At 36.1% G+C, this 13,763-nt stretch overlaps 1 protein-coding gene across 1 annotated transcript in view; it reads left to right on the top strand.

Annotated features, from left to right (window-relative positions):
• Positions 1 to 13,396, top strand: part of LOC110441463 (short transient receptor potential channel 7-like) — a gene marked incomplete at its 5' end in the record, with an annotated part of 26,353 nt that extends 12,957 nt beyond the window's left edge. Inside the window, 6 exons of the mRNA XM_021484617.1 lie at positions 1,869 to 2,067; positions 2,732 to 2,974; positions 6,728 to 6,745; positions 7,996 to 8,151; positions 8,592 to 8,658; positions 10,556 to 13,396. Of these exons, the coding sequence (XP_021340292.1) occupies positions 1,869 to 2,067; positions 2,732 to 2,974; positions 6,728 to 6,745; positions 7,996 to 8,151; positions 8,592 to 8,658; positions 10,556 to 11,043 (1,171 nt within the window). The remainder of the gene's footprint in view (positions 1 to 1,868; positions 2,068 to 2,731; positions 2,975 to 6,727; positions 6,746 to 7,995; positions 8,152 to 8,591; positions 8,659 to 10,555) is intronic.
• Between the last annotated feature and the right edge of the window lie 367 nt (positions 13,397 to 13,763).

Below are 13,763 nucleotides of genomic sequence, written 5' to 3'. Positions count from 1 at the left end.
TAATGTAAAAATACAGGTAATGATAATGTAAACATACAAGTAATGATAATGTAAACATTCAAGTAATGATAATGATTACATACAGGTACATGTAAGGATAATGTAACCATACAAGCAATGATAATGTAAACATACAAGCAATGATACTGTAAACATACAGGTTAGGATAATGTAACCATACAAGCAATGATAATGTAAACATTATCATTGCTTGTATGTTTACACTATTATCATTAATTGTATGTTAACATTATCATTGCTTGTATTGTTACATTATCCTTACATACAGGTACATGTAATGATAATGTAAACATGGAAGTAATGATAATGTAGACATTCAAGTAATGATACTGTAAACATACAGGTTACATTATCCTAACCTGTATGTGTACAGTATCATTGCTTGTATGGTTCCATTATCCTAACCTGTATGTGTACAGTATCATTGCTTGCATGTTTACATTATCATTGATTGTATGTTTACATTATCATCACTTGAATGTTTACAATATCATTGCTTGTATGTTTACAATATCATTGCTTGTATGGTTACATTATCATTGCTTGTATTGTTACATTATCCTTACATACAGGTACATGTAAGGATAATGTAACAATACAAGCAATGATAATGTTAACATACAAATAATGATAAAGTTAACATTCAAGTCATGATAATGTAAACATTCAAGTGATGATAATGTAAACATACAAGCAATGATAATGTAAACATGATAGTAATGACAATGTCAACATTCTAGTAATGATAATGTTAACATACAATTAATGATAATAGTGTAAACATACAAGTAATGATACTGTAAACATACAAGTAATGATAATGTAAACATACAAGTGATGATGATGTAAACATTTGCAAGATTTCAAACTGTTCAAGTGATGATATTGTATACATAAATTGATAAACAAGTGATGAGAGAAATGTTTACAAGATGATGTAAAAAAAATATTCATAATGTTGATTCAAACTATTAGTTTTTGATTGCTTACGCATGGCTTCAAAACCTGTTTTTGATTACTTACGCATGGCTTCGAAACCTGTTTTTGATTGCTTACGCATGGCTTCAAAACCTGTTTTTGATTGCTTACGCATGGCTTCAAAACCTGTTTTTGATTGCTTACGCATGGCTTCAAAACCTGTTTTTGATTGCTTACGCATGGCTTCAAAACCTGTTTTTGATTGCTTACGCATGGCTTCAAAACCTGTTTTTGATTGCTTACGCATGGCTTCAAAACCTGTTTTTGATTGCTTACGCATGGCTTCAAAACCTGTTTTTGATTGCTTACGCATGGCTTCAAAACCTGTTTTTGATTGCTTACGCATGGCTTCAAAACCTGTTTTTGATTGCTTACGCATGGCTTCAAAACCTGTTTTTCTAACACAAAATTCGTGATAGATTTATCGTGTGTATAAAATATTGTGTAATATATGTTTTTTACCCGATACCGACCATTGACGGTACATTTCACCATTGTACATGTATAACATGATGTAATTGTATATTATATTACTGTAGACATATTTTGTATTTTTTTCCTCAATTCTCTTATCCATTTCCATGCAGACAATTGGTTAAATCTGTTTCAGAAGCTGTATAGTAAGATAATTAACCTGTCCACGCTATTGATTTGCATTGAAGTAAACATCAAATACTACGCACGTTTGTTTTATAATAATACCTGTCATTAGCAATAAGTGTATTTAAAACACTTCGTAACCACTCAGGACATTTTCAACAACTTTTTTTTTTTATCTATGAGCAATGTCTCTGTTTATCTTGATGTCGATGTATTGCTTGGCGTTTTTACTACTGTTTAGCTGACACTGTGTACAAATTTCACTTCAGTCCACACATAACATTCCGTACGGTTTTCTGGTCATTGTTTGGTCGGGGGGAGACAACTGCAGTGGAGCTTGGTGAATACGGGCACATTTTCACACAAACTGTTGGCTATTGGATCTTCGGTGCCTACAACATCGCTACCGTCACAGTGCTTCTCAACATGCTCATCGCTATGATGTCAAGATCGTTTGAGATTATCCAGGTAAATCATATCGGTTTAAAAAAAATGCAGGTGAGGTCGAGGAATTTTGAAATAAGGGTTCACATACAAATGCATTTCATGAGCATCTTAACATGAACAAACACCGACGGTACAGAGAGACACTGCTGATGACATATGAGGTTACAAAATAATCACTGGCATTTCTCTTTTGAGTCTTTCATTTTCTTTTAAAACTATTTGTTATCTTAAGTCGAATCGGGTTAATATCATGTTGTATCGAAATACTGAGACTAAAAAACAAATGTCGATTTAATTTTCTCTCGACCATTTACAACCGACAATTCTTGAAATGTCTCAAACCAAATATCGCCTAACAATTCCTTTATAACGCCAACATGTGTGGGGCAATTTGTGGTAGTTGTAGAGAATTTATCCAGGTATTTGGCGTCTTTAGATCGGTACAAGTTTGCAAAGAAATACAAACAATGTGCAAAAAACTCTGCTCTCATTATTTGTCGTTATTTTAAAAAAGACTGTATTATTATATTGAACAGTTGTTCCCTTGTTTATTTTTTTAAAAATAATTTTGGAATAGACACCCACGTTTGTGGTTATAGCATAGACATGTTTGTGCTTTAAACATTTTTTTTTTTTTATCTATTACCTTATAAATTGTGATTAGAATTTGCTTTCAATTCAATAGGGTGAGGCAGACACAGAGTGGAAGTTTGCGCGCAGTAAGTTATACATGGAGTATATTAAAGACGACGCCACACTGCCTATACCATTCAACATTGTACCCACCCCAAAGTTTTTCTACAATACGGGCTCATTCTGTTTGAGGATATTCAGGAAGAAAGACGATCAGGACGAGCCCCATCCAATACACCCTGGCCGAGTGAAGGACATCGAGATGTTCAATATCAGCCCAGGTGCTACTAACTCGGTACGTTATAGCATAGAGGATACTCTATATGGTATAGCCTTGTGTATTGTTCTTGGTTTCGGATAACCTAATTGGGTAACTTACTCGCGATTGGATAACCTAGGTGGAAATTTTTCCATAGGGATAACCTAGGGCATCACGGTTTAACCTAGTGGTAATTAATCTTATGGGGATAACTCAGGTGAACCGTAACCAGCGAAATAAAACAAACGTAACTTACTCGGTACGGGATAACCAAGGGGTAACTTACTCTGTACTGGATAACCAACGGGTACTTACTCGGTACGGGATAAACAAGGGGTAACTTACTCGGTACGGGATAACATAGAGGTAACTTACTCCGTACGGGATAACCAGGGGATAACTTACTCGGTACGTGATAACCAAGGGGTAACTTACTCGGTACGGAATAACCAAGGGGTAACTTACTCGGTATGGGATAACCAAGGGGGAACTTACTCGGTACGGGATAACCAAGGGGAAACTTACTCTGTACGGGATAACCAAGGGGTAACTTACTCTGTACGGGATAACCAAGGGGTAACCTACTCGGTACGGGATAACCAAGGGGTAACTAACTCGGTACGGAATAACCAAGGGGTAACTTACTCTGTACGGGATAACCAAGAGGTAACTTACTCGGTACGGGATAACCAGGGTAACCTACTCGGTACCGGATAACCAAAGGGTAACTTACTCGGTACGGAATAACCAATGGGTAACTTACTCGGTACGGGATAACCAAGTGATAACTTACTCGGTACGGGATAACCAAGGGATAACTGGTAACTTACTCGGTCCGGGATAACCAAGGGGTAACTTACTCTGTACGGGATAACCAAGAGGTAACTTACTCGGTACGGGATAACCAGGGTAACCTACTCGGTACCGGATAACCAAAGGGTAACTTACTCGGTCCTGGATAACCAAGGGGTAACTTACTCGGTACGTGATAACCAAGGGGTAACTTACTCGGTACGAGATAACCAAGGGGTAACCTACTCGGTACGGGATAACCAAGGGGTAACTAACTCGGTACGGAATAACCAAGGGGTAACTTACTCGGTATGGGATAACCAAGGGGGAACTTACTCGGTACGGGAAAACCAAGGGATAACTTACTCGGTACGGGATAACCAAGGGGGTAACTTACTCAGTACGGGATAACCAAGGGGTAACCTACTCAGTACAGGATAACCAAGGGGTAACCTACTCGGTACCGGATAACCAAAGGGTAACTTACTCGGTCCTGGATAACCAAGGGGTAACTTACTCGGTACGGGATAACCAACGGGTACTTACTCGGTACGGGATAACCAAGGGGTAACTTACTCGGTGCGGGATAACCAAGGGGTAACTTATTCGGTACGGCATAACCAACGGGTACTTACTCGGTACGGAATAACCAATTGGTAACTTACTCGGTAGGGGATAACCAAGTGGTAACTTACTCGGTACGGAATAACCAAGGGGTAACTTACTCTGTACGGGATAACCAACGGGTACTTACTCGGAACGGGATAACCAATGGGTAACTTACTCGGTACGGAATAACCAAGGGGTAACTTACTCTGTACGGCATAACCAACGGGTACTTACTCGGAACGGGATAACCAATGGGTACCTTACTCGGTACGGAATAACCAAGGGGGAACTTACTCTGTACGGGATAACCAAGGGGTAACTTATTCGGTACGGCATAACCAACGGGTACTTACTCGGAACGGGATAACCAAGGGGTAACTTACTCGGTATGGGATAACCAAGGGGTAACTTACTCGGGACGGAATAACCAAGGGGTAACTTACTCGGTATGGGATAACCAAGGGGTAACTTACTCTGTACTGGATAACCAACGGGTACTTACTCGGTACGGGATAACCAAGGGGTAACTTATTCGGTAGGGGATAACCAAAGGGTAACTTACTCGGTCCTGGATAACCATGGGATAACTTACTCGGTACGGGATAACCAAGTGGTAACTTACTCGGTACGGAATAACCAAGGGGTAACTTACTCGGTCCTGGATAACCAATGGGTAACTTACTCGGTACGGGATAACCAAGGGGTAACTTGCTCGGTACGGGATAACCAAGGGGTAACTTACTCGGTACGGGATAACCAAGGGGTAACTTACCCGGTACGGGATAACCTAGGGGTAACTTACTCGGTACGGGATAACCAAGGGGTAACTTACTCAGTACGGGATGACCAAGGGGGGAACTTACTCGGTACGGGATAACCAAGTGGTAACCTACTCGGAACGGGATAAACAAGGGGTAACTTACTCGGTACGGGATAACCAAGGGGTAACTTGCTCGGTACGGGATAACCAAGGGGTAACTTACTCGGTACGGGATAACCAAAGGATAACTTATTCGGAACGGGATAACCAAGGGGTAACTTACTCGGTACGGGATAACCAAGAGGTAACTTAAAACCAAGGGGTAACTTATTCGGTACGGGATAACCAAGGGGTAACTTACTCGGTACAGGATAACCAAGGCTTAACTTACTCGGTACGGGATAACCAAGGGGTAAATTACTCGGTACGGAATAACCAAGAGGAAACTTACTCGGTACGGGATAGCCAAGGGTAACTTACTCGGTACGGGATAACCAAGGGGTAACTAACTCGGTACGGAATAACCAAGGGGTAACTTACTCGGTACGGTATAACCAAGGGATAACTTACTCGGTACGGGATAACCAACGGGTACTTACTCTGAACGGAATAACCAAGGGGTAACTTACTCGGTACGGGATAACGGGTAACTTACTCGGTCCGGGATAACCAACGGGGACTTACTCTGAACGGAATAACCAAGGGGGAACTTACTCTGTACGGAATAACCAAGGGGGAACTTACTCTGTACGGAATAACCAACGGGTAATTACTCTGAACGGGGTAACCAAGGGGTAACTTGCTCGGTACGGGATAATCAAGGGATAACTTACGCTGTACGGGATAACCAAGAGGTAACTTCCTCGGTACGGGATAACATAGAGGTAACTTACTCGGTACGGGATAACCATGGGATAACTTACTCGGTACGGGATAACCAAGGGATAACTTACTCTGTACGGGATAACCAAGAGGTAACTTACTCGGTACGGGATAACCATGGGGTAACTTACTCGGTACGGGATAACCATGGGGTAACTTACTCGGTACGGGATAACCAAGGGATAACTTACTCGGTACTGGATAACAAAGGGGTAACTTACTCGGTACGGGATAACCAAGGGGTAACTAATTCAGTACCGTAAACGTTTCTTTCAATTGAATTTGCTACAAGGCCTATGACTTGTAAATGTTAAAACAGGAGAGATAACAATTACATAATTGATATTCATATGTTTGGCCCCTTATTAGGATTTTTAACAATCTGTTGGAAACACCAACCATTTCAAAATTATATTATCAATTAATGTAAGTAATATTTGTTGTTATTAAAAAAATATCTAAACTCAAAATACCCTTTTACTGTTACCATATTTAGTCAGTATTTCAGGTTCTTTTAAAACAGAATAATTAATTCGTCTATTACTCATTTTGACAACTACAATCGACAATGCTACTTTAGAAATATGAGTCTCAATTCGATATGATATCATTTCGTTATATTGGACCGAAAAATTATTGTTGGGGGGAAGCCTTTTTCACACGAATTGAAATATTTTGTGTATCCCTCTAATAATATTAATATAATTTCGTTGTTACACTCATTGTAAGTATATTTGAATACCCAGGCTGCCCCTGAAGTGAAGGTAATTGGTCGGCGTTACAAGTCACTATCTATAAAGTGTGTCTGTCCATTGATGTATTTCTTAACCTTCTCATCGTTTGCTTCTGGACTCCGAATATGTATTTCTATTATCTATTTTCTATTTCTCATACCCCAGGCAAGGATATATTTTAGTTTTAGATATCTATATCACAAAGTAGTAATGAGAACGATTTTCTATTACAATCCAGATTTTTCCTAAAAAGTTAAATGCGTGAATTTGTTTGATATCTTTTGAAGGTTTATTCTTGTATCTAAAACTAAAAAAACAAAAACATTGCCAGTAATGTAAGTCTGTTAGTTCATTTTGAAATATGTTGACCCGTATGTGCATATATTCGGTACATGGAATACCAGAACACCTCAGGTTTGAAGTAAAAATATGACGTCATTCGGATGTGATAATATCACAACAATTTTAATTTAATTTTGAAAACTGAAGAAATCATCGTTTTACTTCAAATCAAAACTTCAATGTAAGGGGTACGCGCAAATCAATCACTTTCTCTTCGTCTACTTTCTTTAGATGCCTAACGTTTCCTGACATTCTCGTAGTTACTTCCTTTTTCCTGATTGTTGTTGATCTATCTTAGCTATAGATAGGTATGCATCTCAAGTTTTGAATATATATCTACATACCGTTGCGTAATATATATATTTACCGTAACTTTTGTAACGTTTCTGATTCATGCATGCATAAATATGATCGATGCTATCTTAGAAATAACAGCTACGAAGTGTATGCTATGATATCACCAGTTTTACTGTTCTTGATATATTTTAGAATGAATATTCTATCTTTAATGTGTTTGTAGCAGGCTTTGTCAACTCAGAACGTCTTCCTATCTTAAATGAAAACACAGAACTGTATGTTGTTATTTCTCTCACGTCACCTGCTTTTTGTTGTGTAAATTGTGTGTTGTAAGTTCAAGGAAAATTGTTTAATGTATTCATTGGTATTCAATTATCAATTGATAACTGATTATTACAGAAATGATCAGTCAAGATTTTATCATGAAATGAAATTAGTAATTTCTTTTGTTTGATTCTGCATTATATAGCGTATGGAGAAAATCAACGCATTATATAAATATCGTGAATCTTAAATTACAGTTCTCATTTATTATAATACGCTATGATTACCCTTTTACTATGAATAATCATATTTAACCTTACATTTATATTAACTTTTGATAAAAAGTCGAATACAATGTGTTTGGTTTTGGGTTATAGCCACCAGAGAGGCGTGGACCCAACTGGCAAACAAATAGTCGCGCAGCCAACCAGACAAAGGGTATAAAGGTGTTCCAGGACCGGATACATACCACAAACGGTTTTGTCCGCAACGATTCTGATCCCAGTCTCTTTGCGGAGAAGCTGACGTACAAAGTAAGGCAATGTCGTTGTCGTTATACCACCCCATTGTTTTATAATTTATATTACTTCCGTGTTCAGTTTCAGAGGAGATATCTGTTTTATTATGTAAATACTCACGCAGTAGTCGATATATTTTTTCAGTAACCAAGGCTACGAAGATCGATTAATGGAGGAAAACAAAAGTTAACCGTAGCCTTTCATGTCGGATTTGTTCATGATGTATCTAAATAAGCTTTTGAAAAGCTATCATGGAAAATAACATATATTTAAAATCTGCAAATTGATTATGAATACACATCGTTAGCAACAAAATTATATATGTATGTTGATTGAACATATTTGAATAGATAAACATAAATAAATCATCAATTCATAGTCTTTGCTGCAGTCGAACGTTGCAGCAAATCTTTAATGGAAGGTAATGTTCATATAACTTACTGTCGTATTTACAGAGGGTGATGAAGCGGATTGTTAAACGTTACATCTTTGACGTTCAACGTGAAGATGACACTGGAGAATGTACGTTCTAATTAGTCATGGTTGTCATGCGTTAAAAAAAATGAAATAAATTGTTATTGTAAAAATTAAGGAATGAATTATATTTAATTCTGGTTACTTTATAACACGAACAGTTCGTTGGTACTTTCCTTCGTTGTTTGAAGCATTTAAGATCGTTTCGTTGATATCCTATATTAATAAACAGTAGACCTGTATATCATTTAAATTAGTTGTATTTATTTTCGTGGTTCAATAGCAACCACGAGAACCACGAATAATTATACACAACGAACAGTTCATGTTATACAGTACTGGTTATACAATATTGGTTATACAGTATTGGTTATACAATATTGGTTATACAGTATTGGTTGTACAGTATTGGTTATACAATATTGGTTATACAGTATTGGTTATACAATATAACATCTGCTTCTAACTAAAGCACGTTTAAATGTTATTTTTCTATTTTAAAATAAAAGCTTGCCTGTTTTAAACGAACGCTTGAACATTTTTAAACCACGTTCTCTAACGATCTAAGTGTCATCAATATTAACCTCTCTAATGGTGTCTGACCAAATGGGACCATTGGTGAATAAGAATAACTTGATTGCTCGGAATTTTTTATGTATGTCGGCCCAAGTCATAATTTTGATATCCGATTTTGATTATTTTTTTAAAAATCAGTTTCTGTAACTTTTACCTGTTCGACCACCTAGTTATACACGGTATCATCCAGGGTATTGTTGAAACCTATATTTGAGTTAAAAAGGTAGAATATAAGTCAACAAGTGAGCTATATAGGGCAATAGCTTTATTATATATAGGTAAGTGACATCTACATATATTCTCACAATGCTTTACAGTCATAACATCTTAATGACTTTATGGTTACCACATCTCTCATTCTCTTTTAGCTAAGGAAACCCTAGATAGCTGAGGAATGAGATGATATTTCTTCACGAAAGAAATATAGTGACGTTTATTCTTTTGTATTCTTATTCATGACGCAGATACGCTTGATTTAATTATTTACTTGTCTGTCCGTTTCGTAAAATTGAAACATTTTGCATTTCTGTCCTTTATGGCATACAGTATCAGCTCTGTAATTGTTGTCTATTTTACGATATTTAACTGGAAGTTCTATTGGATGGATGGCTACGAATGTGAACATGTACCTCTTCAAAACTTCTATCACTAAAAGCGGCCGTCAAAACGTTTCTGTTACTTTAAAAAGGTGCGTTTTGTAATTAAAGTTAAGCTTTTCTGAAGAAAAAGTTTGACGAAAAATACCTTTAAGTAACAGTAGGGTTTGGTTGGTCGCTATCGGCTATCGTACAAAACTTGCATTTGACTGCTAAATCTTGTCTGTTAACATCAATATCGCTATTTATATCCTATTGCATTTTTGAAATCAGCAGACAGAAATGAACCGAATATATGTAAATATATTTTCCTGTGACGTTCTCACCTATTCCATTGTGTCTTTTGTACTCCGATCGTTTACTCTTTAAACAGTGTACATTCTATTTTCATATTGAAGATTTTTTGACAATCTTTACATATATAAATATAATCTACTAAAACTAGTGATAAATGCTTAAATGAAGTTAATCCTTTAACGTTATATAATGTTTTTGAAAATGAAATCATAATATTTATCTATTAGAGGAATTAGCAATTCGGGTCATCATAAGGAACAGTGTTTGAGTTGAACAGCAGTGTTATGCCATTCATCAACAATATGCGAGGCAGCTACTTATGCTTATTTTTGCTGTTTATTAAGAGAAGAATTCCAAGTTGTTTGTTTTGCAATATATGTTTCGTAATGACGTTCATCTATAACATTTTCATACCATAAGATTGTTGTTATTACTAAAGTAAGATTGATTGTGATTGATTACTATATAATTTACAGGTGACTTCGATGAAATAAAACAAGATATTTCCAGCTTCCGTTACGAGATGCTTAACCATTTAACACAGCGCCAGCGTGAAGCAAAGGAGATCTTTGACAGAGTTGATACCATGGAATATAAAATGGACACCCTAATGCAACAACAATCATTGTGGTTGAAAGCTATTTCCAAAAGTGATTCAGAGTTCAAACTAAGTAACTTTATGGATCCAAAAGGCATATCAAAGGCTGCCACTATTTCACAGGAAAGTGCTATATATGACTGTAATGAGGAAACCAGTGAGGACGTGGGCGAAAGTGACCGGAAATCAAATGTCGGAGTGCTGCATGATATTCCGGAAGAAGAAAAGCATCCAATGTCAACTGAACACAAGTTACAAAGACAAAGAGCTGATTGTGATAAGGATGAATGTGACACGGAGGAGATTACGGTGGAGCTGAATAAAAATGGAAATAATGAATGTGATGTTGTAGACGAACGGTTATAGGTTTGGTTAAGGTGATAATTAATTGCAGAACCGGAAGTGCCTAATATCCTCCATTTTACCTCATTACAATCAAAAGCTTTATGCATTACGATGATATGGCATATTCGTATTGAAATTTTAGTACCTAGCTGGAAATACGTGATAATAACATAACAAAAGTCGTCATTCTTGCTATTTGGAAAATGCGTGGTTCAAAGGGAATGTCAATCGTCTTTACGGTAAAGCGCATGCATTTTTTAGCATTGAAATGACCTGCACTTTTAATTTTAAGGTGTCAAAAAGGAACATTTGCTTCGATGCTTACGTGACCAGTTACAACTGATCGTAACATGAATGCCTTTTTAATCAATTATCCTCAAAATATTATTTATGAAATGGTCATCTTTGTAATAACATGTGCTGTAGGGTTTCAGCAAGCGTTTATAATACATATGACGAAAAGTTCACAATAATCATTTTTTTAACTTTTTGTATTCTTATTTAGTTTATATTTTACAGTTTTCACATGAATACAAATATTGTATCAAAATATTGGCTATTGTAGTGCCTATTTATCTTAATCTTCATTGATTTAGTGTAAAAAAGAACCATGTCGAAATGATAAAAAAATAAGATATTTTATTTTTGAAATTGGTTTGACAATATACATTAAATACTGTAGGTAACAACTTTGTTTCTAAAGCTAAGCATTTGGCTTTTGTAAATACTGTAAATGTCACGTGAGTTTGGGAACTCTGCGATAGCATGGTACGACATTTGATGCCATTCCTTCGTCAGGTGATATGTTAATATTCTGTCATATAAGCACAGATACATTATTTATGTGGTAGTAAGAAATCACATTTCCCGTTCAATTCCAGCTTTTTGCCATGTTCAGATCTTTTAATGTCTAGTATCCAACAAACGATGTGATAAGGTGTTGAAACCCGTGTATATGTCCCTATCGTGAATGCACAATCATCATAACTATTTAATGACACCTGTTGTAAATCCATTCCATAAATTGTATCCTTTAATTTATTCAAAAAATTCAATGTAATTCCTTTGTGAAAATCAGCTTTACATCAAATGTGTTTTATCTTCTGTCACCCAATCCCCCCACTCTATCCCTCCCCCCCCCCTCTTTTTTTCCCATTTCTAACGTTTTGCTACTGGATTTATCTTAATATATTTCCTGTATTGTATGTAAATACCCCTTTTTCGAACAAGAACAATCATTTTACTCGCTCGGTAACAATAAGTGGTATTTTACTCGCTCGGTTACAATAAGTGGTATTTTACTCGCTCGGTTACAATAAGTGGTATTTTACTCGCTCGGTTACAATAAGTGGTATTTTACTCGCTCGGTTACAATAAGTGGTATTTTACTCGCTCGGTTACAATAAGTGGTATTTTACTCGCTCGGTTACAATAAGTGGTATTTTACTCGCTCGGTTACAATAAGTGGTATTTTACTCGCTCGGTTACAATAAGTGGTATTTTACTCGCACGGTTACAATAAGTGGTATTTTACTCGCATGGTTACAATAAGTGGTATTTTACTCGCTCGGTTACAATAAGTGGTATTTTACTCGCATGGTTACAATAAGTGGTATTTTACTCGCATGGTTACAATTAGTGGTATTTTACTCGCATGGTTACAATAAGTGGTATTTTACTCTCTCGGTTACATTAAGTGGTATTTTACTCGCTCGGTTACAATAAGTGGTATTTTACTCGCACGGTTACAATGAGTGGTATTTTGCAGACGATGTTATTGTTCTGTATTGCAAGATGATAACAATTCATACATCACCCTATTTCGATTATGTTGTTATTGTTTTATGAGTCATTGTTTCAATATTGTGTCAATAATATAATCACTGATAACGCATATTTGTTCCATATTTATTTGCACAAACACTACCCTTCATTCGGCAATATACGTTATGGAACCTCGCAGATCTAAACTATTCAATATCAGCACAAATTATTTGGATGAAAAATCGTTCCGACTTAACAAAATATTATTCCTATCTAACTCATAAACGTCAGGATAGCAAATATTCAAGATTGGCAGAGCGATTATTAACCAACTGCCAATCAATATCAAATAATTAAAACAAAATGCCGAGGTGTATTGACCATAATCTTGTTCATTGGCGAAACGGGGTTTTGGCTGAATGTCTTTTAAATTGCTCATTTAAACATTTTTCTTACAAAACGCTGTTGCAAGAGGAATGTGAACATATGTTATTACATTTTGCGTACCATTCACACAAGCATTTTATGGGAAATACTATTATCATAAAACAAATATTAAATATTTGTTTATGATGTAAGGCTTAGCTAGAGTTAATAAAACAAAATGTGCTTCTGCCCAAATATGTGGAAAAAAACCCAAAGCAATCATAATCAAATGAAATAAAATATATATGCATATTACAATAGATAATGTATTCATAATGTAAGTTTAAATTTAGCATTCATTGCGCCTTATATGTACCACTGAAATAATAATATATATTTCAAAACGTAAAAGCGTCGTATGAGGTTCTAACGAACTAGGCATAAGTTTACTAGACCATGGCTGTTGGGTAGCCAACGTCTACAGAGTAAGAAACACTTTACCGGAATAAGATATAAATGGCGTATAACGCAGTACCATGATCGGTTGAGAAAAGGCAATTTATGGAAAATAATAATAACGATTTTATAATTTACACACTTCAGATCCAGTG

Source organism: Mizuhopecten yessoensis, unplaced genomic scaffold, assembly GCF_002113885.1.
Source record: "Mizuhopecten yessoensis strain PY_sf001 unplaced genomic scaffold, ASM211388v2 scaffold715975, whole genome shotgun sequence".
Lineage (NCBI taxonomy): Eukaryota > Metazoa > Mollusca > Bivalvia > Pectinida > Pectinidae > Mizuhopecten > Mizuhopecten yessoensis.
Note: the sequence above shows the minus strand (reverse complement) of the source record. Positions and strands in the feature narration are given on the sequence as shown.